The 27,344-nt window shown below is 42.5% G+C and overlaps 1 protein-coding gene across 1 annotated transcript in view; it reads right to left on the bottom strand.

Moving 5' to 3' along the window:
• Window positions 1-27,344, bottom strand: part of TSPEAR (thrombospondin type laminin G domain and EAR repeats) — a 137,320-nt gene that overhangs the window by 101,944 nt on the left and 8,032 nt on the right. Inside the window, exons 3-4 of the mRNA XM_033944110.1 lie at window positions 12,935-13,173; window positions 419-509 (exon numbers count right to left, since the gene is read on the bottom strand). Of these exons, the coding sequence (XP_033800001.1) occupies window positions 419-509; window positions 12,935-13,173 (330 nt within the window). The remainder of the gene's footprint in view (window positions 1-418; window positions 510-12,934; window positions 13,174-27,344) is intronic.

The following is a 27,344-nucleotide window of genomic DNA, read 5'->3' on the forward strand; positions in this document are numbered from 1 at the left end:
CTTCTCTGCCCCCACTGATCCTTCCCCCCCCCCTACTGCATGTGTGCGCACTGCTTCCCTTCCCCGTACCTCTGTAATGTTCCTGACGCGAGCAGCAACCCCCAACTTGCTGTCGTACCAGCGTCGGCTCTTCCTCTGATGTCACTTCCTGGATTCATGCCTAGAAAGTGATGTCAGAGGAAAAGCCGACACTAGGGTGACAGCAGCTTGGGGGTTGATGCTCGCACCAGGAATGTTACAGAGGTACAGGGGAAGGGAAGCAGCGCGCGTGCAGCAGGAGGGGGCGGGGAAGGAGCGTGGGGAGGTGGGGGGAAGCAGAGAAGAGGGTGGGGAGGGATGCCACCCCGGGCACCTTTCACCCTTGCTACGCCACTGGTTGGTAATACTCTCAGTCCAATGCAATTTAATCACTGCTTACAGAGAAAGCACCTTTCAGTCTCTTCCTGCTTCCAATGTAAAATCTGGATCCATAAGTGTTCAAGGATGCGGGGAAAGGTGCACTCACAACCCTAGATTTCAAAATAAAAATCACAGAAACACATTAGCCATGCCTTATTAAAGCATGCATGAGAAAGTTGCATAACATTCTGATAACACTCTTATGCTCCAAAAGAAACTTCCTGCAGCACCACGTAACTGTAGCTGAACTGCAAAAGGTGCCCTTCTGGGACAGGATCAAAGAAGTTTGCATAACAAAAGGTATGTTGCCCCGTTGCTTTGCACCAGCAGAAATAAATTTTTCCACGGTTGAAAAACAAAAGTCACAAATTCTATACAAAGGGGCTATATTCATTTTAACCAATGTACAATGTAGTAGCATTATAGAGGAAGACCAACCTAGGAAGAATGGAAACAAAAAGCTGAGTGCATGGTAGTAGCAGGTCAGCTATGTAAACTGGGGCACCTGGTAAATGACTCTTACCAGACGTAGGAGAGTATGGTGCAGTGGTTAGAGCTATACCCTCAACCCACTGAGGTTGTGGGTTCAAACCCTGCACTGCTCCCTCACTTACTCCTCCACTGTCTCAAGTACCAATAAATTTTATTGAAAATTTTATCAAAATATAAAAAAGAATAACAAATCAACATCAATATCAACATCTTATTCGTAGAACATTAAAACGGATTAAAAACGAAATTCAATCACCATATACGAATATCAAATATGTATAGTGAAAGCATGTTCTGAGGTGTGATACATATCAGAAGGGAATTCAGTAAAAACAGGGAGGGGGAAGGAGTGAAAAGAAAAGAGGGGAGGGAGGGGTAGGTTAAAGAAGGGAGAGAGGAGAAAAATAATAAAGCAAAAGGAAGTAGAGAAGAGAGGCCCCCAGAGGCCAGAGAAAAGAGGAAGGAGAGGAAAAGCAAAAGAAAGAAAGTGTTTGAAAGGTACCTAGAGTACTGGCGGAAAGGCTTTAAAGAGAGTCCAGATAATCTTTAAAATTGGCCCATTTAGTGTGGCACTGTCTCAGGTACATTAGATAGATTGTGAGTCCACCAGGATAGATAGGGAAAATGATTGAAGTACTTCTATGTAAACTGATTTGAGTGTGGTTGTAGAACTACAAAAAGGAGGTATACAAGCCTCAATCCCTTTTCCTTACTGGTGGTCTGTCCTCAGAGGAGCAGATGCGATCATGTCTGCAAGAATTATGGTATATAACAATTTAACAGCAGTTGGCTGGACAAGCTGAAGGCATTTCAGGGAAATTAAGGGGAGACCACTGTAAAGGGTGTAGCATTAGTCTAAACAAGAAATTACTAAAAACAAGATGTGCATTCTACATGCTTGCTTGAGACACTGAGTGCTAAGCAGAGTGAACCATTGAATTGACTTGAACCTTAAAAGTGAGTTTAAAATCGAATGTGAAGCCAAGAACAGGAACTGTTTCGAGGAAAGGCATTGGTGACAGAAAACGTAGGGCAGACTGAGCAAAGATTAGAGAAGAGAACTGATTCACGCTTTGAAGAGTTCAAAAAGAAAAGGTTATGCCATAACCAGGCAGAAACAGTCTGTAAGCCAAAGAGGTGGTGGAAAGGAAAACGGTGACGGAGTTCAAAGAAGCGTGGGATGAACACAGAGGATCTAGAATCAGAAAAAAATAGTAAATATTGATGAACTAAGGCCAGTACTGGGTAGACTTGCACAGTCTGTGTCTGTATATGGCCTTTGGTTGAGGATGGGCTGGGGAGGCTTCAATGGCTGGAATGGTGTGGATGGGCTGGAGTGAGCTTTGACGGAGACTTCAGCAGTTGGAATCCAAGCACAGCACCGGGTAGAGCTTTGGATTCTTGCCCAGAAATAGCTAAGAAGAAAAAAGTTAAAAAAAATTTTTTAAATTGAATCAGGTTGGGCAGACTGGATGGACCGTCATCTACTACTATGTTACTATGTTTTTACTATGATAAGAATACTATCAGAATCGGATACATTTGGGTAGGATGTGCCAAAACTAGGTATGGATCAAATTTATATGCTAGATGTATAGGCACCCAGGGCTAGATTCTTATTTATTTCTTGAAAACTTCACCGGCACAAGCAGCATCGCGTCTTCAGCTCCTCTCTGGCATCATGTCCTGGTTCCGTGACTATGAAGTGATGTCAGAAGGGAGCCAAGGCCAGTCGAGCAAGAGGTGGAAGATCCTGTTTATGCTGGCAAACCTTTCAAGAGATATTGGGGGGGGAAGGGGGCAGAGAGGAGGAGAGGCATCGGCAGGGGGGAGGAGGAGAGATACCAGCTAAGGGGCAGAGAAGAGGAGAGGCACCAGCGGTGGGGGGAGAAGGAGAGACACAATTCATGTTGATTCATTGCGACTGTCATGGAGAGGATGATTCATCATGACTCTAATGAAATATCCTACAATGAAATGCTGGTGATAAATCATAGGGTAGGGGACTATAGAGGGAATGACAAACAGATAGGGTTGGGTTAGGACTTAAACACAACTTCAAAAAAGTGGACTTTCAGCATGGATTCGAATACTGCCAGACATGGAGGCTGACGTACTGAGTCAAGCAGTTTGTTCCAGGCGCAGCAAAGTAAAAGGGGTGGAGCCAGGACTTGGAAGTAAAGGAGAAGGGTACAAACATGAGAGACTTATCCAATGAACTGAGTTACCGGGGTGGAGTATAGGGAGAGATAAGAGAGGAGGGATACTGAGGAGCTGCAGAGTGAATGCACTTGTAGGTCAATAAGAGTTTCAGCTAAATGTAGAAATGGACAGGGAGCCAATGAAGTGATTCGAGGAGCGGGATAATGTTATTGAGGCGAGGTAATCTGCTGATGAGTACTTTCTGTGTAGAGAATTCTGTTTCCTCTGTTTTCCTAATAAGAGATGTGTTGGTGTCCCAGGGACTGATGTAATTAATATTTGTAATGCTGTTTTTTTTTATATAGATATGGTTCAACAGAGGGAAATTATCTCACTGTATTAACTATCTTCATTCAGTTATTTAACTCATTGATTATTCACCGTTCCTCAGCGGGCCACCACACACTCAATTATTCTCATAGTGAGTGGCTTTACGCTCCACTCCTCATAGGAACCGATTAGTTTTTGATATTATACTTTTTGATGCAATTTAATATATAAATAATTCAATACTAAGAATACTTAGCTTAAAGCTGTTAGCTTGTTAGCAAGACGCTGTGCGGGGGAGTTTATGTAAAGACACCGACATGTTTCGCCCGTATGAAATGATGGACTTTCTCAAGGCTCCAACTCCCTGTGGAATATAAAATATCAGTCTAAATTACACTAATCCACCTTCCCAACTTCTTACAAGACTATTGCCAAGTATGGTGGCTGAATGTGTATGAGCGGTAAGAAAGATTTAAATATATTTTAGAGCATTATACTTGGCAATAGTCTTGTAAGAAGTTGGGAAGGTGGATTAGTGTAATTAAGACTGATATTTTATATTCCACAGGGAGTTGGAGCCTTGAGAAAGCCCATCATTTCATACGGGCGAAACATGTCGGTGTCTTTACATAAACTCCCCCGCACAGCGTCTTGCTAACAAGCTAACAGCTTTAAGCTAAGTATTCTTAGTATTGAATTATTTATATATTAAATTGCATCAAAAAGTATAATATCAAAAACTAATCGGTTCCTATGAGGAGTGGGAGCGTAAAGCCACTCACTATGAGAATAATTGAGTGTGTGGTGGCCCGCTGAGGAACGGTGAATAATCAATGAGTTAAATAACTGAATGAAGATAGTTAATACAGTGTCTCGACGCTATGGTGGCTGAATGTGTATGAGCGGTAAGAAAGATTTAAATATATTTTAGAGCATTATACTTGGCAATAGTCTTGTAAGAAGTTGGGAAGGTGGATTAGTGTAATTTAGACTGATATTTTATATTCCACAGGGAGTTGGAGCCTTGAGAAAGCCCATCATTTCATACGGGCGAAACATGTCGGTGTCTTTACATAAACTCCCCCGCACAGCGTCTTGCTAACAAGCTAACAGCTTTAAGCTAAGTATTCTTAGTATTGAATTATTTATATATTAAATTGCATCAAAAAGTATAATATCAAAAACTAATCGGTTCCTATGAGGAGTGGGAGCGTAAAGCCACTCACTATGAGAATAATTGAGTGTGTGGTGGCCCGCTGAGGAACGGTGAATAATCAATGAGTTAAATAACTGAATGAAGATAGTTAATACAGTGAGATAATTTCCCTCTGTTGAACCATATCTATATTAGCCTTTCTTCAATTAAAATTACCTTGAATACAGTGCCTAAGTTCACGTTTTTTTTTTTATATGCACTGTAGCTAGTAATAGTGGGCATAGCTACAGTGGTGATGTGGCTACTATGGGGGCAAAACCATGGATCATTGCCCCCCCCCCCCCATGAATGGCCCTCTATGAGTACTGGTGCCCTTTTTTCTAATAATACAAAAAGCACTGTACATTCTCTACACAATGTATACACAATTATACAGTACAAGCAGAGGGATTGGAAATAGTTTAACTTGGCATAATCTATATCTTATATCTTTTTCCTATCACTAGGGTTATCATATAGCTCCAGAAAAAGGAGGACGGATTGAGACATCCAGTTTTACTTCCATTGAAAGCAATGGAAGTAATGAAGCAATGGAAGTAAGGAGGACAGATTGAGACATCCGGGTTTTAAACCCGGATGTCTCAATCTGTCCTCCTTTTTCTGGAGTTATATAGTGACCCTACCTACCACCCTCTTTCTGAAATGGCTGCCAGTGATTTAGATATGTATTTCATTTTCTTTGTTGTAATTGTACTATGAAGCCTAGTTACTGAACGCCACGGTTGCCGTTATGGTTACTATGAACAATGTAACTTTGTAACTAAACTGATTAGTTGACTACCAGTTGCTATGTGTAATGGAGACTCAGGGTACTTAATACCTGATTTATTCATGCTGGATGCCACTAGTACACGGGCGTCCATTTCTCATGTATTTTAAAACAGGTTGTGCATCAACAGATTATGTTTTAAAATACCAGTATCACCACCAATGTACCAACTGGATATCAAGGTTTCAAGATTTATTAAAAATTTCTTATACCGCTTAATCTAAAATTCAAAGCGTTGTACAATAAAATCTATTATCATCACGAAAACAGAAGATTAAAAACAAAACATATCATTACTGGGGATTGGTCAGTAAAAACAAAAATACAAACACCAGACAAACAAAGTAAAACAAGAGGGAAAAGGGAGGAACTACAATGAGTAAGGAAAAGAATGATTAAGGGAAGAACAATAAGGAAAGGGATAACTTGAAAAACAACAATGAGATTATTGCCCTTACGAGGGCAGTTATGTATCAAAAGTGTCTAAGAATAGGAAAGTTTTCAATTTTAACTTAAAAGGGCCTATGGAAGTTTCTTCCCTTATGTAATTAGGAATGGAATTCCAAAGGGAAGGTGCTGTCACTGCAAAATTATTGGATCTTAAAGTGTTAATATATTTTAAGGATGGAATGTTGAGGAGATTTTGAGCTGATGAATGGAGAGATCTGGATGATCTGTATGTAATAAGAAGTTTATCAATAAATCCTGGCTAGTTATTTAATCATCGAGTTTTGAAGGTTAAGAGGATGATTTTGTAACTAATTCAGTGCTCGATGGATAGCCAATGTGCCTTATGCAGAAGGGGGGGAGAGGTGATCATATTTCTTTGCATTATAAATTATTTTTACAGCTGTATTTTGCACAATCTGAAGTCACCTAAGTTCTTTTTTTGTTATTCCTTTAAAGAGGGCATTACAGTAATCTATACATGAAATAACAAGGGAATGGATTAGGATGTTCAAAGATGCAGTTTCCTAAAGTTTGGAAAGTGATCTGATCATTCTTAGCTGGTGAAAACATCGCTGGACAACCATACTAATATGGAGATGATAAGATAATTTGCTATCTAAAGTGACCCTAACAATTTTAATGAAGGTACAGTTTTGATGGGTGAAGAGTCAAATTTCAAAGGGGCCTGTATAGATAGTCATGACTTTTGACTTCTCAATGTTTAAGGATAACATGTTTGAATCCAACCAGAGTTTAATTCTTTCAAGTTTTTCATTAATGATAGTTACCTCACCAGGATTGTTCAGATCAATAGGATGAAAAAGCTACATGTCATCAGCATAAGCGAACATCGTAAAACCGATAGACTGACCTAAAGTCAAGAGGGGTGCCATAAAAATATTAAAGAGTAGAGGTGATAATATTGAACCCGTGCCTGTTTTTAAAAGATTCAGAAGATGCAGTATTAAAGATTATATTACTTTAGAGGTGTGTTCTAAGAAGAAAGATGTAAACTAATCCAACACTTGGGCAGTTATACCAATGTCTTGGAGGCGCTCCAAGAGAAGTTTATGATCAATTGTGTCAAAAGCCGAAGAGAGATTTAGAGAAATGAGTGATCAAGATGGTATAGGATTTTTGTGGTCAGACCTATGAGCGAGAGTTCAGTGGAATGGTGTTGACGGAACCCCTTTCTAAAATGTTGCTTTTAGTTCCTAGAATATCATAAATTCATTTTGAGACCCCAGGCATTGCAGTTGGGCACAACATTTGTCTCGAGGTACCCCTGTAAATGTGTTATGGTCTATAAAGACAGTCGATATGTTTTCTATGAACCACAACAGCTTTCTAGATTTATATCTGCCCACAGGCAATCTGTAACTACTATGTGAACCTGTTTCACCTCAGTATAGAAACATAGAACATAGAAACATAGAAACATAGAAAGATGACGGCAGAAAAGGGCTGCAGCCCATCAAGTCTGCCCACTCTTCTGACCCACCCCATCAAGTCTGAGTGCTAATGACCTAGTTCCCTAGCTCGACCCCCGTAAGGACCCCACGTGGATGTCCCATTTGTTTTTAAAGTCGAGTACACTGGTGGCCTTGACCACTTGCACCGGAAGTTTGTTCCACTGATCCACCACCCTTTCTGTAAAGAAATACTTCCTGGTGTCACCATTAAATTTCCCTCCTCTGAGTTTGAACAGGTGCCCTCTGGTGACTGAGGGACCCTTAGGGAAGAATATATCGCTTTCCGCCTCGACACGACCTGTGATGTACTTAAACGTCTCAATCATGTCTCCCCTTTCTCTACGCTCCTCAAGAGTGTAGAGCTGCAGTTTATCCAGTCTTTCCTCGTATGGGAGACTCTTGAGTCCGGAGACCATTCTAGTGGCCATTCGCTGGACCGATTCAGCTCGAAGCACATCTTTTCGGTAGTGTGGTCTCCAAAATTGCACACAGTATTCCAGGTGAGGTCTTACCATGGTTCTGTAGAGCGGCATTATGACTTCAGGTTTGCGGCTGATGAAGCCTCTATTGATACATCCCAACATTTGCCTTGCCTTGGATGAGGCCTGCTCCACTTGTTTGGTAGCCTTCATGTCCGCGCTGACGATTACTCCCAAGTCCCGTTCTTCTGAAGTCCTAGCTAGTGTTTCTCCGTTCAAGGTGTAAGTTTTGCATGGGTTTCCGCAGCCGAGATGCATGACCTTACATTTCTTAGCGTTGAAGCCCAGCTGCCATGTCGAGGACCAGTTTTCCAACGTGATCAGATCTTGCGTCATACTATCCTTAAGATTGTTTTCACTTACTATATTACACAGTTTGGCGTCATCGGCGAACAGTGTTACTTTACCTTGAAGCCCTTGGGTCAAGTCTCTTATGAATATGTTGAAAAGGGATGGTCCCAGGACCGAGCCCTGCGGCACTCCGCTAGTCACCTCTGATGTCTCAGAGAGGGTGCCGTTGACCACCACCCTCTGAAGTCTTCCACTTAGCCAATCATTCACCCATGCAGTTAGCTTCCCGCCTAGACCCATCGACTTCATCTTGTTTAATAGTCTGCGGTGCGGAACACTGTCAAACGCCTTGCTGAAATCCAAGTACACTATGTCCAGAGACTCTCCCAGGTCTAGCTTTCCCGTCACCCAATCGAAGAAGCTAATAAGATTGGATTGGCATGACCTACCCCTAGTGAATCCATGTTGACGGGGATCCCTTAGGTCTCCCTCATCCAAAATCGTGTCTAATTTACCTTTGAGTAGAGTTTCCATGAGTTTGCACACAATTGATGTGAGACTCACCGGTCGGTAATTTGCAGTCTCTGCTCTGCATCCCTTTTTGTGCAGAGGAACGACGTTAGCTGTTTTCCAGTCCAGGGGGACTCTCCCCGTACTTAGGGAGAGATTGAAGAGCATGGCTAATGGTTTCGCTAGAACATCGCATAGCTCTCTGAGTACTCGTGGGTGTAAATTGTCCGGCCCCATGGCTTTGTTCACCTTGAGTTTTGACAGTTCTCTGTAAACATCAGCAGTTGTGAATTCAAAATTCTGAAATGGATCTTCCATGCTTTGCTTTGTTTCCAACCGTGGCCCGTGCCCTGGTGCCTCACAGGTAAAGACAGAGCAGAAGTAATCATTCAGCAGTTTAGCTTTATCTGAATCTGTTTCTACATAACTCCCGTCTGGCGTTCTAAGGCGTACAATACCATTTGTGTTCTTCTTCCTCTCGCTAATGTACCTGAAGAAGGATTTGTCCCCTTTCGTAATATTCTTCGCTAGAGTTTCTTCCATTCGAAGTTTGGCCTCCCTGACTGCTGTTTTGACCGCTGCGGACTTTGTCTTGTATTCAATGTTCGCTTCTTTCTCCCCGGTGCGTTTGTATGAGAGAAATGCTCTTTTCTTCTCCTTGACGCGGTACGAGACCTCATCAGTGAACCATTTGGGTCTCTTGTTTCTTTGTTGTTTATTTACCGATTTAATGTAGCGGACAGTTGCCTCCTGAATGGTCGATTTCAAGGTTGACCACATAGCTTCCACATTATCGGTCGCTTCTTGAACCTGTAGTGTCTGATGAACGAAATCTCCCATGCGTTCGAAGTCAGCGCCCCGGAAATTGAGTACCCTTGTTCTTGTTTGAGATCTAGGGAAGCCTTTCCTAAGGTTAAACCATACCATGTTATGGTCACTGGTGGCTAGCGGTTCTCCCACCGAGACCTCCGAGACACTTTCCCCGTTCGTGAGTACCAAGTCCAGGATGGCCTGGGCCCTAGTAGGCTCTAGCACCATTTGTTTAAGCTGTACTCCCTTCATGGACGCTAATATCCTCCTGCTGTCACAATTTGTCGCTGAGAGTGTGTTCCAGTCTACATCAGGCATATTGAAGTCACCTAATAGAACAACATCCCCCCGCAAGGTGATACTCTCAATGTCCTCAATTAATTCTGCGTCTTTGTCCTCCGATTGTCTAGGAGGTCTGTATACCACACCGAGGATATGTTCTGACACCTACTAGCCCCATCTTATTTTTCCTCTGTTAAAAAGTTTCCTTTTAAATTTTCAGTCTATCTACAGCTCCTCCATCACTTATTGAGGACTAATTATACTTTGTGACTTATTATTTCATTGTTTAAATTTCTAATGAGAAGTTTCTCTTGTAAGGAATATTTCTGTTAACATTGTATTTTTTCTTATTTGACTATGATTATGTCAAAAGTTTAAAATTTAAATAAAAATTTTTTTTTTTAGAAAAAATAAATGTTTCTAGCCTTTCTGTAAAACATAGTGCATGTCCTCAGGTGTAGGTTTTGAATGCTGGCACTAGTCTTTTCATATGTAGCAGAAAAAATAAAGTAACATTTGGCTAAAGTTCAGGCTAGATGTTGAACTGTAGAACCTATACAAATTTTCCTCAGTCTACAGGACACAGACAAGCACAAATTACTGACTTTCTGTGAGTTCACAACCTTGTAATTATGGTCCACAAATTCAGATCAGTTATGCACTTCTATAATTACCATCACCTTTTTTTTCAAAATGTTGGACCACTGAGTCATGTCACACAGCATTCCTGTTTAAAAAATCACCTCAGCTGAAAACTTGTTGCATGAATGGCTGAGCCTGGCATAACGCATTTTAAGGTATTTACCAAATAACTTTCTGTCTGGCCTAATGCTAGACACTCATTTTCTTATGAGTCAGAAAAGGGTGTTTACAAAATTTTGACCTCCCAAGAAGGCAAATTTGGCAGGCCTGTGAAACAGAGAATCAGCTGGCTGAAAATGCTAACTCAGCACTGGCTGTCACAATTGTGATTCAACAGTAATAATGTTCTGTTATGTAAAACCATCATTACAACAAGGAGCAGAAAGCCACAGCAGCCAAATAGTTAACTATTTTAGAGCTAGCTATCTCTAGGAAAATCTTTAAACACAAAAGCCTCTATTTAGAGGCTCTATTTGTATTTTGGATATCTGAAAACTGGCATTTAGACATCTACAGTGCATTAACAATCCTAAACCTGATTTTATAAAGTCAGGATATGAATATCTAAAACTTCAATATGTCCTTTTAGTAAGGTGGAGTGGTCTGATCATATTTTGGACAGGACTAGGAAGGAGCCGAATTATGAACATCCAACTCCAGTATTAGAAAGGGAATGGACATCTAAGTCACACCTCCTTACTCCCCCAGTGGTTGCTCTCATTTTCCCTCCTACGAATATGCAACTGGCAGTGGTGTAGAAAAAGGGGTAAGGGATGTGAACCGCCCTGGGTGCTGTCTTCACGGGGGGTGCCAGAGCTGGCACCTCTCCTCCTCTCCGTTTCCCACATACTTCTTTAAATTTTCACTAGAGCGAGCAGCATCTTCCACTTACTGCTCATGCCAGCATCGGCTCCCTTCTGACATCACTTCCTGGTCACAGAACCAGGATGTGATATCAGAACGGATCCAACACCAGTGCAAGCAGTGGGTGGAAAATGCTGCTCATGCCAGCAAACATTTCAAGAGGTGCGTGAGGGGCAGAGGGGTGCCCAAGTGGTGGAGAAGAGTGGTGGTGGGGGGACCCAAGCATCAGGGAAGAGTTGGGGGAGGGCACATGGCATGGCGATGCTGGGCACCAATGCCCCAGGTGCCAACCTCCCTCACTACACCACTGGAAGCTTGCAAGGGATACAAGGGTCTGTGACAGCATCAGGACTATAAACATTTACAGTACTAAAATCCTTTTAAAATTAAATTCTTAACGGACTTCTATTCCAAGTTCAGGAATAGCCTTAATGATTAATGCAGGTGGCTGAGGACTACGGAACCCTGGCTCAAATCCCACTTCAGCTCTTTATGATTTAATTATAAAGCCCTCCAGGGACAGAAAAGCTCCTACTGTACCTGAATGTATACTGTCCCCATAACATTCATGAATGCAGGCGATATGTAAAAAATCTGCATGTCTGAAGACTACTGAAGCAATGTTCTTTCAGGTACAGTAGGTATTTTTCTGTCCCAGGAGGATCTCATGGTTCTCAGCCCCCTGCACTAATCATTAGGCTACTCCTACATAGATGTCTAAGGATATTCCTAGGCTGCTACAAAAACTTCCATGTCCCTTGTTTTGCCCCATTCATAATCTGGACATTTCAGTTTGTAAAATAAATGTTCATGCTGAATGTACCCTGGACATGGATGCCCATTTTTCATGTGTTCTAGAACAAGCTGTATGCTGCTTCCAATCTCAAAATGGCCACCAGGACCTCCCATGGCAGTCTCGCGAGGCTGCCACAAGAAGTCCTGACAGCCATTTTAGTTGAGGAACCTGAGGGGGCAATAGTGACTGGGGCTTGCTCTTGCCCAGAAGAAGCCACTAGATCACCAGACCATTTAAAGGGAGGCCCAGAGAGGACCTTCAGGTGGTGGGATGGCAAACAGATTGAAGTTAAATGGTCAGTCGATCCAATAGTAGGGTTGCCATATGGCTCCAGAAAAAGGAGGATGTATTGAGACATCTGGGTTTTAATTCCATTGCTTTCAATGAACAACAATTACATAATCAGTGGGGAAAGTGACTGGGACTTGTATACCGCCTTTTTGTAGTTATAGAACCCTTCTCAAAGCAGGTTACATGCAGGTACTTCAAGCATTTTCCCTGTCCATCCCAGTGGGCTCAGAATCTACCTAATGTACCTGGAGCAGTGGAGGATTAAGTGACTTGCCTAGGGAATCAAGGAGCAGCACAGGGTTTAAACCCAAAACCTCAGGGTGCTCTAACCATTACATCACACTCTCTAACCGCTATGCCACACTTTCCTGATTTTCCCACTGAAGACACCCTAAACATATATTATAAAGCAGTGTTTCTCAAGCCGGTCCTGGAGTACCTCCTTGCCATTCGGGTTTTCAGGATAACCACAATGAATATGTATGGAAAAGATTTGCATAAAATGTAGGCAATGTATGCAAAGCACTCTCATGCCTATTCATTGTGGATATCCTGAAAACCTGCCTGGCACGGGGGTACTCCAGGTCCGACTTGAGAAACACTGTCATAGAGTACCTGAATGTATGATGAGCTACTGATGTAAAAAGGTGTGCAAGAAATTCAAATAAACAAATAAAATTGATATACTGTCATACTTACACATCCAGGGACATGTTGCAATCAATGGTTAGCGAAAAGGATTGCCCAGACACAGCCATGATGAGTGTGTGCCATCGGTTGTCTGCTAAAGTAATGCCTCGAAAGGTCACACGAGACTGCCAGCCATTAAAAACATCTTTGCTCCAGAACAGGAAGTGAAGTTTATTCATTGAGTATCTGAGTCCCACTAACACGTTGTCACTCTTCTCTTCAATTAGTGTAAAGATGTATTCATTTTTCTGAAATAATTTGAGAAACATCCTCTTTTTTTTAGTTAGCATCACTCTGCTCTGAATAACATACACTTTGTGTGACTAGACAAAAACAGTTGTTTAAGTATTAAATAGTGCAAATTATAGGTAAAATACAGTAGAAGTTTACACCGACAAGGCTTTAGGTTATAAATAACGGTGTATTTATGATTTTAATGGTTGTTACATTGTCCCCTCCTGAAGAAGCTCCAATTCATGAAACTCGAGTTGGGGGGGGGGGGGGGGGGGTCGAGGGAAATGAGAGACATCATTCACTATAATTTTAACATTGTTCCGGAGCAGTTGCAGAGAAGTCACAATCCGACCACTGCTAAAGATAAGTAAAAAGTAGAAGTAATAGAGTTTATGATCTAAATACTATGCGGTGGTATGAGATAGTGAACAGCTGTGATGGTCTCATTTACTACTGCCTCCGTGTGTATCACTAGAGGTTGGTTGTTGGGTCTGAGCTTTTCACACATATATATTTATTATTTTAGATTATAATCGGTTATATCATATGAGGTGATTAGGGAAGTGTGATTGAGAAAAACAGCAACATGAAGTGATTCTTTGAAATAATAATGCACTCCCTGCATTGGAAGTGTCATGAGCTGTGCTGTAGCCCACGTAGGCCTGAAATACTAGGAATGAGTCTCAGCTCTGAAACATTGGAGAACCAAATAAATAAGCAGCAGACGCTTGTAAGGCTATAGTGGTTTAAATCCTGCTGTATCTCAGTGACCCAGAGAAATATCACATAGATACGTGGTGTCCAGAAAAAAACAGGAACCGATCATTTCCAAAATACTTTGCAATTGTTTAAACATTTAATATGACCTTTGAAAATACATTGATGTAATGGCTTTATTCTTAGTTAATTCATAATTTCTTTTTAAAGTGTTCCTTCAACCTTGACAAATTCACAAAGCCTTTCACACCACTGAGCTGTTGGCTCAATTAATTCTGGGGTTTCATTAATTAAAAAGTTCGACTGTTTTGCAAGTTTGATGCCCTGGAACTCCATCTTGTTGAAAAATAAAGTACTCAGAAATATCTCGAGTTTCAGGCAGACATAAGATGTTTTTGGGTTATTTGGAGAAATGTTGGGGGGTCCCATTTTTTCTGGCCACCATGTAGAAACTCTAGACCCTTGCAGCTAATTTAGATCACAACTTCAGCGGAATGCTGACTAGTTTGGGGGGACCAATGCGCTCTGCTCTTGCCCCAGAGAAATCGTGCAGCAGCTTCAATTTTAAATGATCAGGCAGCCACCACACAGCATCAAGAAGAAGGCCTGCCCCCGGAAGTCTTTGTTCTACTTCCGGGGGCATGCCTGGGAGTTGGGAGGGTGGGCAGGTGGGCACCAGTTTTTGGGGAGGCCATGGCCCCCGTGGCCTCCCCTGTTCCGATGCCTATGAGCAAAACACGCAATGGATTTAACAGTATTTTAAACATGACTTTGCATATTCTCAGGTTTGGGACAATCACAAATGGTGAGAGAAACAACTCATAGGGCTGGTAATGTCCTGGTCCATATTTTTCTTTCCAGTGTGCTACATTCTGGATTGGAGGGGGGATAAAGGTTAGGATAGTGCCATGGTCTAACCTTTTTTTATGTCGTTTATTTTCTCTACTTTTGTCAAAAGAGGGACTCAGATAGGTGAGATCACAGTGAGGTGAAGATTTGATGTTAATGAGTTAGTGACAAATTGGGTTGCCACTGTTACATGTTGATTTGTACCTTTATAAGCTGTTATAATAATAATAATAATAATAATGATGGAAGAAACATAGAGGAGGATGTAGAGATCTGGAATACAATGTTAAAATCCACCTTAGAAATGTCTGGCCATGGGAGAGTGATGTGATGGTGCATAGGGATGGAGGGGAAGGGGAGACAGAGGGAGGAGATGGTGCGCTGCAATTGGTGCGGCAAGGAAGAGATAAGAAGAAATGCTTCTTATGGATAGATGGGAGAAGGGGAGAAGAAAAAGGGAGGAGATGGTACACATGGATAGATGGGAAGGGAAGGCTAGGAAAAATAGATTTTGAGAAGAAAGCAGAAAAATGGAAGAAAGTTGAATGTTAAAAGTTAATGCTAAAGATGGATGTATGGTAGAAAGTGAAGGAGAGAAAAACAGTAAATGGATAAGGTGGCCCTGGATACACAGTTAAGAGCACAGGCAGAAGGAAGTGCAGCCAGAGACTGGGAAAGATGGTTTGAAAACCAAAATCACTAGGCAACAAAGGTAGGAGAAATAATTTTATTTTCAATTTAGTGATTGAATTGTGTCAGTTTTGAGAAATTACATTTGCTGTCTATATTTTGCACTGTTCAGGAAGAAATGTATTTGATTCTATTTCTCTGGGGAATGTACTGCATGCAGAGTCTTGCATCTTAGGGTTTTGTTTGTATATATTAGTACTTTTAGTTTGTGGTCCTGTATTTGCATAGGGGTTATCTGTGTTCTGCATGTGTGACCAAGGCCAGGTGTTCTGCTAGGAATGAATGTTGAGAAATATACAGTGTGCTTTGCGTAGTTTAATTTTGTGGTTAACCATTATGTATTGTTAATAAGATTATATTGTGTGTATATAAGAAAAATGAATGGAAAAAATGGTATTACAATTAGTACTATTATGGGAGTACTATTATAGTACAATTAGTACTATTATGGGAGTACTATTATAGTACAATTAGTACTATACTGGGATGGAGCTAATGGGCCCCCTAAATAAAAAAGCCTATGACTTCAGATGCAATGGCACTTGAAAGGATTGTACCTATCATAGAAAATCATGGGTCTCAGGTATGGAGAAAGGACATTCCAAATAATCTTAAGCGAGAGTTAAGGAAATCAGAAAGACAATGGAGAAAAAATAAAGATGGGGATAATTATGATAGCTATATGATTAAATTGGTAGAATATAAATCATTATGTGAAAATGTTCAATATCAGTTTTTATAAGAAGCGGATAAAGCATGCCCAAAATAGGCCCAGGGAATTGTTTCAGATGGTATGATTTTTATTTTTTTTTTTTGTAAATTTGTATTGATTTTTAAACTAAAACACTGCAATACAAATAAAGGAACAATAATTACTACATACATTGCACTATTAACTGTACAGGTAATTTATATATTATTAAATTCTCTCCTTTTTCTTATCTTTATTAAAAACATAACATATGACATAATATATACTGATAAAAATAAATTACCCATGTGTAACCATCAAAATTATATTCCTCCCTCCAACCCCCCACCCTGGACATGTATAGGTAAATAAGCAGAAGAAAAGAAAAGATAAATAAACATTATTATAATTTCACAAATTTAGTCAATGGGCTCCATACTTTATTAAATGCACTACTATCATATTTAATCAAAGGCAGTGGTACCCCTAGCTCTAATTCCCTCCCTGATGTTGGAAAATATGCAACCTTTTCGGAAAACAGGATGAACGGCGGGTTGGATGCAGATGCTTCTCTGTGTGAAAATGATGGTCCGTCATGGAGATTATTTTGGCAGGTAGATGAAGATGAAGTAACACAAGTATTATGCGTTTGCTGTCTGGAAAGATTTCCCCATTTGTGACTTCAGTTGTTTGTTGTTTTGTTTTTTTTTTCAAATAATTTTTATTAGCAAATGCAACACAGATGATACAGAAATCCAACACTACAAGGACACAAATCTTTGGTTGAGGGATTTTTCCCAGAGGTTTATAAGCAATCTACTGTTACTCCTATTTTGAAAAAAAAAAGTGTATTAGATATAGAGCAGATATCTAGCAATTGGCTGGTTTCTGTCATTTCTTTTTTTGATAAAATGATAGAAAAATGGAAGAATATGTATTGAATGCTTGGATCCTTTCCAGTTCGTTTTTCGAAGGGCACATAGGGTCGAGTTACTGTTAATATGTGTTCTTGACACTCTAAAGAAGGGTTTAAATGGAAATCTATCTTATTGTATGATCTCCTTAGAGTTTTTGATACTGTAAATTTGCAAGTACTATTATCGAAGCTGGAGAGTAAGAATTGGGAATGTTGTACTTAATTGATTCGATTCATTCTTGATAGGATGATCACTTTGTGTAAAAGGAGGACAGAATGTGTTTGAGAGGCTGATGATAAAAAAAAGTATATTGCAGGAGTCCATACTGTCAGCGTTGCTATTTAATATCTAAATGGTGACTCTGGGGAAAGTTTTCTATCAGCTGGAGGTTGAATATATGCTGATGATATTCTATTTTTCTTCCCTATAGGGAAGCAGAAACAAGAGGTTGAGAAAAGACTAAACCTCTGTATGAAGGAGGTGTACTCTTGGATGTCTTCTCATGGGCTACAATTGAATGCTAATGAGACTGAGGTTATGATTGTGGGACAGGGTCTGGAGAAAAATCATGTAGATTTTTAAATGTGTTGGGGGTATAACTAGAAGTAAAAAGAAAGAAAGAAAGAAATGACAATATTGGGGATCTGTTTAGACTCTGCATTAACAATGGGAAAACAGATTTCAAAAACCATTCCGGGGGGGAGGGAGTTGCGGTATATGTAATTGCACACTCTATGTAGATTGAAATCGATGTTAACGCCTTATGATTTCAGGATGGTTGTGCAAGGTTTAGTTTAGCCAAAATTAGACTATTGTAACTCTCTTCCCCTCCTCATTATACTAAACTGTGATAGCGGTTATTAGCGCAGGGAGCCACACTGAATGCTTTGCACTGCTCCCGACGCTCATAGAGTTCCTATGAGCGTTGGGAGCAGAGCAGAGCATTCAGCTTGGCTCCCTGTGTTAATAATCCCTATTGCGGTTTAGTAAAAGGGGAAAGGCTATTTGGGTTTGACAAAAACAAAGTATAAGGCTTTGCAGTTGATGATGAACTCGACTGCTAGGCTGATTACTGGTGTTTCAAGAATGGCACACATTACTCCTGGCTACCTATGAAACAAAGGGTGCATTATAAAACAATGTCCATAGTACATCAAGTTTTGTATAGACTGGCTCCGGTTTGCTTTCAAGTACTATGGGACCTATAGACCTACCATGTTTCCCCAAAAATAAGACATTGTTTTATATTAATTTTTGGGCCCAAAAAAAGCACTAGGTCTTATTTTCGTGTAGGTTTTATTTTTTTTTCATGTACAAAGATCATCTCTCCCTTGTTCTCCTCCACCCCAATTCTTCCTATTTCCTTTCTCTCCCCCACATGTGCAGCATCTTTTCTCCCCTCTCACCCATCCTCTTGTGCTGTATCTTTCTATCCCTCCCCAGTCCCTCCCATCCCCCTGTGCAGCAGAACCCTTGCAACCTATATCCCTCCCTCCCCTTGTGCAGCAGAACTCTTGCAGCTTACATCTCTCTCTTCCTCCCATCCCCTCCATGGAGCATTTTTTTTTAAATTATTTTATTTATTTATTCAATTTTCTATACCGTTCTCCCAGGAGAGCTCAGAACGGTTTACATGAGTTTATTCAAGTACTTGAGCATTTTTCCCTGTCTGTCTCTACGCCCAGAGGTTCCTCTGCCATGTTGCTGAGGACATCAGCAGCAACGCGGCAGAAGAGCGTCCGGGCATGAGAAAGCTGCAATAGGGCCTGTGCTGCCAATGATGCGGTTTATTATATGTAAGGTACTGTATTTCGGTCTCACGGTCAGGGTTCGGATAGAAACATAGAAACATAGAAAGATGACGGCAGAAAAGGGCTACAGCCCATCAAGTCTGCCCACTCTACTGACCCACCCCATTAAGTCTGAGTGCATATGACTTAGTTCCTTAGCTCGACCTTCGTAGGGATCCCACGTGGATGTCCCATTTATTCTTAAAGTCGAGCACGCTGGTGGCCTTGATCACCTGCACCGGAAGTTTGTTCCAATGATCCACCACCCTTTCTGTGAAGAAGTACTTCCTGGTGTCACTGCTAAATTTCCCTCCTTTAAGTTTAAGCGGGTGCCCCCTTGTGACCGAGGGTCCCTTGGAAACGAATATGTCATCTTCCAGCTCTACACAACCTGTGATGTATTTAAATGTCTCAATCATGTCACCCCTTTCCCTGCGTTCCTCTAGAGCAGGGGTGTCAAAGTCCCTCCTCGAGGGCCGGAATCCAGTCGGGTTTTTAGGATTTCCCCAATGAATATGCCTGAGATCTATTTGCATGCACTGCTTTCAATACATATTCATTGGGGAAATCCTGAAAACCCGACTGGATTGTGGCCCTTGAGGACCGACTTTGACACCTGTGCTCTAGAGTATAGATCTGCAATTTGCCCAGTCTTTCTTCGTATGAGAGACCCTTGAGTCCGGAGACCATTCTAGTGGCCATCCGCTGGACCGACTCAGCTCGAAGTACATCTTTACGGTAATGTGGCCTCCAGAATTGCACACAGTATTCCAGATGAGGTCTCACCATGGCTCTGTAAAGTGGCATTATGACTTCAGGTTTGCGGCTGACGAAGCTTCTCTTGATACATCCCATCATTTGCTTTGCCTTGGATGAGGCCTTCTCTACTTGTTTGGCAGCCTTCATGTCTGCACTGATGATTACTCCCAAGTCCCGTTCTTCTGAAGTCCTAGCTAGTGCTTCTCCATTCAAGGTGTATGTTCTGCATGGATTTCTGCTGCCGAGATGCATGACCTTACACTTCTTAGTGTTGAAGCCCAGCTGCCATGTCGAGGACCAGTTTTCCAACGTGATCAGATCCTGCGTCATACTATCCTTGAGATTGCTTTCACTTACTATGTTACACAGTTTGGCGTCGTCGGCGAACAGTGCTACTTTACCCTGAAGCCCCCGGGTCAGGGTATGTTGAAAAGGGATGGTCCCAGGACTGATCCCTGCGGCACTCCGCTAATCACCTCCGATGTCTCAGAGAGGGTGCTGTTGACCACCACCCTCTGAAGTCTTCCACTCAGTCAATCATTGACCCATGCAGTTAGTTTCTCACCCAACCCCATCGATTTCATCTTGTTTAATAGCCTACGGTGCGGGACACTGTCGAAAGCTTTACTGAAATCCAAGTACACTATGTCCAGAGACTCTCCCGAGTCTAGTTTTCCTGTCACCCAGTCAAAAAAGCTGATGAGATTGGATTGGCATGACCTGCCCCTAGTGAATCCATGTTGACAGGGATCCCTCAGATTTCCCTCATCCAATATCATGTCTAATTTGCCTTTAAGTAGAGTTTCCATGAGTTTACACACTATTGATGTGAGACTCACTGGCCTGTAATTCGCAGCCTCTGCTCTGCAACCTTTTTTGTGCAGAGGTGTGAGAGATGGAAGGGTTGCGGGGGGAGCGCTGCTGCCGCCGGTGACTAGGGCTTATTTTCAGGGGTAGGGCTTATATTAAGACCTACCCCAAAAATCATGCTAGGACTTATTTTTGCAGTAGGTCTTATTTTCGGGGAAACACGGTAGAAGGGTTTTGAGGTCAGAGAGAGGGATGAAACTCACAGCAACCATGGAAAGCAAAAATGTTTTCAGTTGCCAGTGTGAATTTGTGGAATGCCCTTCCTGGGCATTTAAGATTATGTACTGACTGCTATTTTCAAGAAACTATTAAAAACACAGCTGTTTGTGGATGCCCATATGTAATATGTCTCAATCCAATTTTATTTCTTTGGCTTAGTTCTCTCTTGGATAGTCATATATATATACTTATATCAAAGTGTGTCTATAAACTTCTTAGACATACTTCACTACCATCCCTATTCAAATGCTTTCAATTTTATATGATCCTCAGCGACACCACTCAAAGCTCAAGCCTATCATTGCTTTAAGCTTATGTGCCCAATCGTCATTGGTTCACTTCTTAATTTAATATATAAAAACTTGTTCTCATTTAATATATTATTGTAATTAATACATTTAATATTTTCTTTAATGTAATACTTAGCTTTCAATAAATGTGGTTTCACAGTCGAGGTTAATGACAGCCAACATGTTTCGCCTAAAGCTTTATCAAGGTTTTTCCCCTCTTAGTTATTAAATTAAGAAGTGAACCAATGACATATAAAGCTTAAAGCAATAATAGTCTTGAGCTTTGAGGGGTGTCGCTGAGGTCCATGTAAAACTGAAAGCATATGATTAGGGATGGTAGTGAAGTGTGTCTAAGAAGTTTATAGATGCACTTTTTTTTGTGGGGGGAACTTTATTTAGTTTTTAATGCCAACAAAAAGTGCAATACAATTTATATACAAATACAGGTAATGATAATCAACCAAGCACTTATAATCAGTCAGTATCTATACAAAAGATAAAAATTCCCTCCCTCATCCATCATTACCATCAGGAATAATACCAAAACAAAAGATATACCCCCTCCCCTGGATGTGTGGGTGAAAAACAATGGAAGATAAAGGACAACTATAGCAAATCTACAAAAGACATCAATGGACCCCAAACTAATTTGAATATCTTATTATGCCCCAGCATGTCAGCAATCATTTTCTCATATTTATAAGTTCACACATATAGATGCACTTTGATATAAGTATATATAATATGTGACAGGTAAAATCTTATGCTGTATTAGATACTCAGACAGTATATCCTTAACGGTTAGATGAAGAACGATAAGATAATTTTATGTGTTCCTATGATTTTATTTTATGAATGTTTGTTATTGGAAACTGCTTAGATCCTAGGCGGTATATAAATGTTTTAAATAAATAAATAAATATTATAAACTAGCTGCAAAATGTAAATTAAGACATGACTTAAAAGTACACGCAGTGCAAGCTTTTAGAGTAGGCATGCATAGTGGTGAAGTACAGTGTGAGCAGCTATGATTTATGCATATATTGTATCTTCCTTCAGTCTAAGGGCCTGATTCACTAACCTGCCCGATTGTGCCCGATCCGGGGCCGATTCACGGCAGGCCGACTGATCCACAACTTGTCAGCCTGCTAATGGGGGTGATCAGAGGAACGCCCCCCACCAACCATTGCTAGTGAGCAAATTTTCAGTGTTCCCTCTAAGCGGGCGGGTGTTGTGAGCAAACTTTTTTCACTGTGAGCTAAAAATATCGGGCGCCAGCAAGTTATGAGCCAAATAAATATGTTGCTTTCTACCACAGAACTTCCTTACGTTTGTATGGAATCTATCCCCTTTCAACTTTAGAGAGTGCCCTCTCGTTCTCCCTGCCTTAGCTACTAAGTCTATTCCCTTCAGTACCTTGAATGTTTCTATCATGTCCCCTCTCAATCTCCTCTGCTCAAGGGAGAAGAGGCCCAGTTTCTCTAATCTTTCGCTGTACGGCAACTCCTCCAGCCCCTTAACCATTTTAGTTGCTCTTCTCTGGATCCTTTCGAGTAGTACCGTGTCCTTCTTAAAGTACCAGTGCTGGACGCAGTACTCCAGGTGAGGGCGTACCATGGCCCGGTACAGCAGCATGATAACCTTCTCTGTCTCTTCAGTCCAGCATCTGCCCCTTCCATTCACTGTCTGTCTTTCCCTGCCATCTCTCCTCCTGCCCCCCCCCCCACCCCCCAATTTGGTCTAGCATCCATCATCTTCCTTCTGTTCCCCTCATGGTCTGGCATCTCTATCCTTCCCTCCCCCCTGTGGTTTTTAGCATATCTCTCTTCTCATTTCCTCCACTCAGATCTGATCATTCTCTGCTCTCTCTTCCCTTTTCTTCTCTGGTCTTCCTTCTCTATTTTCTGCCTCCATCTAAATTAAATTCTTTCTTACTATTTAGTCCCGTTTCCCTCTTTTCACTGTGTCTACACACAGCTTGTCACCCCTTTCCCTCACCCCTCCATTATCTTACTATTTTCTTCCCCCTTTATTTATCTCCTCCTTCCATCCAGTATGTGTTCTTTCCCCACTTCCATTCAGCATCTGCTCTCCCTTCTCAATTGACATCCATCTGCCTTCTGCTCTCTCTCCCTTCTTCTCACTTCCATCATCTGTCCCCTTCTCTCTCTCTCTCATCTCCTCCATTCCATCATCTGCCCCTTCTCTCTCTCTCTCTCTCTCCCCCCCCCCCAACTTCCATCATCTGCCCCCCTTCCCCTCACCTTTGTGGGTCACTTTCTTTCCCCTGAGGGTGGCTCATGTCACAGGGGAAGCTTTGGCCGAGCAGAACCGCTTGATTGACAGTGGAACTTACTTGATTGATGTCGATGCTGGGGCCCGTTGCCGTTTGAAGGAAAAAAGGAACCTGTAAAGGCGAGAGGAAGGGAAACCTCCAGGACAGCTGCTTTTTGCCCTCCTTCAGCGGCCCAAGAGTTCAGACCAGCAGCGGCAGCTCTGTATGCTTTTAACTTCGGCACAGAGCTGCCCCTAATCAATAGTTTAGCGCGGTTTCATGAGGCAGCCTCGGGGCCTTTGATAGCCGGCCCGCTTCGATGATGCGATGTGGGCCGGCCTAGCAAAGGCCCCGAGGCTGCCTTATGAAACCGCGCTAAACTATTGATTAGGGGCAGCTCTGTGCCGAAGTTAAAAGCATACACAGCTGCCGCTGCTGGTCTGGAGGTGCGGAGACAAGGCAGGAGGCAAACGCGGTGGAAGGCAGGAGTCCCGGCGAAGGCAGGAGTCCCGGCACAGCGACTGCAACAGGAAGTTGCAAGTCAGCTGACGCCGGCCTTTCGTTGCGGCGGGGACCGAATCCTTCGCGGACCGGCAAGATTTTGTTTGCGGACCGGCGGTTGAAGAACTGTGCTCTACACTGTGTGCGCTGTGACGAGAAACTTGTGCGCTGCGAGGTAATATTTTGTGCGCCAGCGCACCCCAGCGCAGCTTAGCGGGAACACTATAAAATAATTTTCATGACTCTCATGACTCATGTGTAGACCATCTTCTGTGCCTATAGATGGTCTGCGCATGCATGTTTGTTTGCTTTTGTCCGTGAACTGCTTTTTTATTTTTATTTTTTTACTTTCTTTACTCACGAGCCTGTGGTTTTAACCCGTGGGTTAAAACTACAGGCTCATGCTGCGGGACGGCTAGCATTATTTTATGGGGCAGAGAAGAGAGTGGAGCTGGGCGACAAGCAGGAGAGTCAAGCGGGGACGGCATCATTATTTTTCCGGGCAGAGAAGAGAGTGGAACGGGGTGGCAAGCAGGAGAAAATACATTTTTAAAAATCTGACAGGCGGGGGAAGGTAGAAGAAACTCCTCATTACTTTGAAACTCAGAACTTTTTGAATAGGAGGACATGATATGGTCAAACCAACAACTTTAAGCAATCTATCCTCTGGTTTCCAATATTAATCAGGGCAGAGAGCAGGGTATTTGCTCAAGCGACTGGACCTCACCAGTCGCTTGTTTTTGGATCTGCAAGCCAAGTCGGTGTGCCTTCTTTAGTTTAGCGAATCGTGTCCTTTCTATATTTGCATGCCATTTCCCTCATTTGCATGCGCAGATCGGATTGGGTGCGGACAGGATTGGCACAGAGGTCAGTGAATCGGGTCGAAGGAAAATCGAGTCGCAAAAGTGGTCGGGACACAATCGGTGTCCTTAGTGAATCTAGTCCTAAGTGTGATTTCTGTAAGATTTGAGCTAGTGCTTAATAAAGCCATACAGGAGTCCTTTTACTACTGGATTTAGCACATGCTAACAAATAATGCACGCCAAATACCACATAGCCCTTTCTATACCTATGGGCTGCTTGGCATTTAACACACACTAATTCATTAGCACATCATAGTAAAAGGACCCTATAAAATACCTATGTTTCTTCATAAAATATGCATCTTCCTATCCTATACTATGAACCGGGAAAAAAAAAACCCACACCAGAATGTGTTTTGTTGTATCTTCCACAGAACTTGTCTGACTCTTATGGAATTTAGTGCATCGTGTCTTGAATGAAGTTGATGAAAAATGTTGTAAATATTTCCCACCGCACCACAACACTACGTTGTGAAAATGAATAGTGAACTGAATAAAAACACACCAAAAGGTTTTATGGCATATCTTGCAGAAAAAAATGTAAAGTCAAATTAATGTTTTAATTACGCAGATGTTCGAAGTGCGCTCCCTGTGCATGAAGCCACGCCCTAGCCTTGGCTGCCATGACATTCTGCTTCAACTCATCCCAAACAGAGATGAGGCACTGTTTAAAGTATTCAACATCAGATATCGCTGTCTGGTAGACATGCTCCTGTATCAGCCCTCAAATCTGGTGGTCAACTAGGTTTAGGTCTGGTGAATTCACAGGCCAGAGGTCTGGACCAATGAAGTCTGGGGTCTTCCAATGTAGCAGTTCTATGGTTTTCTTTGCCCGATGTGCTGGGGCATTGTCCTGTTGGAAGATAAAGTAATCTCCTGACATGTGACGGATCGCTGACAACAGCTTCTGCATCAAGAGGACATCCCGCTAGTATGTGCTGTTGATCTTAACCCCAGGATCGATGAAGAAAAGATCTGTGAATCTGAGTTTCGAGACTGCGACTGAGACCATGACTGATTGGCTGAAGGTCAGGTGGGTGAATAGTAGGCATTTGGCTTTAACCTCACTCTGCAGTGTTGTTGAAGGCACATACAGGCGATTTTTCTTTGTGTTAATTGGTGGAGCTACTGTAAATATCTTTTCAGATGAAGCTGACACTGTGCTCCGGGTACTTGGTTAAAAGCTGCTTGCACCATTTCAGGCATGTGTCTTTATTCTGTAAAGTTAACTCTTGGGCAGGACGCTTTTTAAGACACTTTAATTTCAGATCATCATGAATTATCCTAACCACAGTTGTCTGGCTTATTACTGCTTCTCTTCCTATTTGGTGATTTGTTCAGTGTGTTTGCGGCGCATCCTTCTGGCACAGTACAAGATCATATACAAAGTCATTGTGCTCTTGTATCCAAATTAAGCGTGGTTGTCATTTCCTGGCTTACAATTCACAGTACCCATTGCTTTGATCTTGCATAGCAACACATCAAAGTTGCTTTTGTTCCAACCATTCTGTGGGAACTCTTTCAGCAATCGTTGACTGCTGTAACCTTTTAGCACTACCAAGGGCTAGATTCACTAACCTGCCCGAATCGGAACAATCCGTTTCTGAATCGGGCAGGTCTGACTGATTCACAAATCAGTCATATTCAAATGGGGGGCGATCAGAGGAACGCCCCCATTTGCGAGCAGGGATCTCTCATGCCTGCCCTGCTCTGCCCCAATCTCTCTTGCCTGCTCACCGGACTCTCCTGCTCTCTGCTGCCATTCCCCACTGTGCAAGCCCATGGTTTTAAAGCGGGCCTGCACTGCAGGGAATGGCAGCAGAGAGCAGGAGAGTCCAGCGAACAGACAGGAGAGATTGGAGCAGAGCAGGGCAGGCAGGAGAGCCTACACTAGCCCCACCCACCAGCCCGACACACAGGCCCTGCCCGACACCCCACACACACACACACACTGCCTCACCCATGACTAGCCCACCCCAGATCGGCCCAGGCGGTCGGGCTCAGCCCACCCGCCCCGCGTACCTGTTGAACTGTTGAGAGCAGGAGGGATACCCAGTCCCTCCTGCTCCTTAGGACAAGGCTCCCTCCATCTTCGGGAGCAGGAGGGGTGCCCGGACCCTCCTGCTCCTAGGCCAATCTTCGGGAGCAGGAGGAAAATCCTCCTGCTCCTGCTTCCCTGGCCATTGCTGTGCATTAGCAGCCTTAGGCCCTGCCCCGGTGCATCATCAGATGCAAGGGGAGGGGCTTGAGGCACTGATTGGCTAAGGTGCCTCAGGCCTCTCCCAAGGGGGGAGGAACCTAAGGCGCCTGAGCCAATCAGGGCCTTAGACTCCTCCCTGTGCATCACATGATGCACCTGGGCGGGGCCTAAGGCCCAGGCAGACGCGTCACTGAACCCAGAAGAGCAGAAGGGATTGAGTACCCCTCCTGCTCCCAACTTGGAGGTAGGGTAGTGCTGGGCCCGGTGAAGCAGTAATAAGCCAGACAACTGTGGTTAGGATAATTCATGACGATCTGAAATTAAAGTGTCTTAAAAAGCGTCCTGCCCAAGAGTTAACTTTACAGAATAAAGACACATGCCTGAAATGGTGCAAGCAGCTTTTAACCAAGTACCTAAAGCACAGTGTCAGCTTCATCTGAAAAGATATTTACAGTAGCTCCACCAATTATCCTGTTTCTAACACTGGCCACCCAGGTTCCAAGTACCTAGCTATATCCCATTTTGATACAGAAAATGTTTACAAACTATCGTCT

The sequence above is a fragment of the Geotrypetes seraphini genome, chromosome 5 (assembly GCF_902459505.1).
Source record: "Geotrypetes seraphini chromosome 5, aGeoSer1.1, whole genome shotgun sequence".
Lineage (NCBI taxonomy): Eukaryota > Metazoa > Chordata > Amphibia > Gymnophiona > Dermophiidae > Geotrypetes > Geotrypetes seraphini.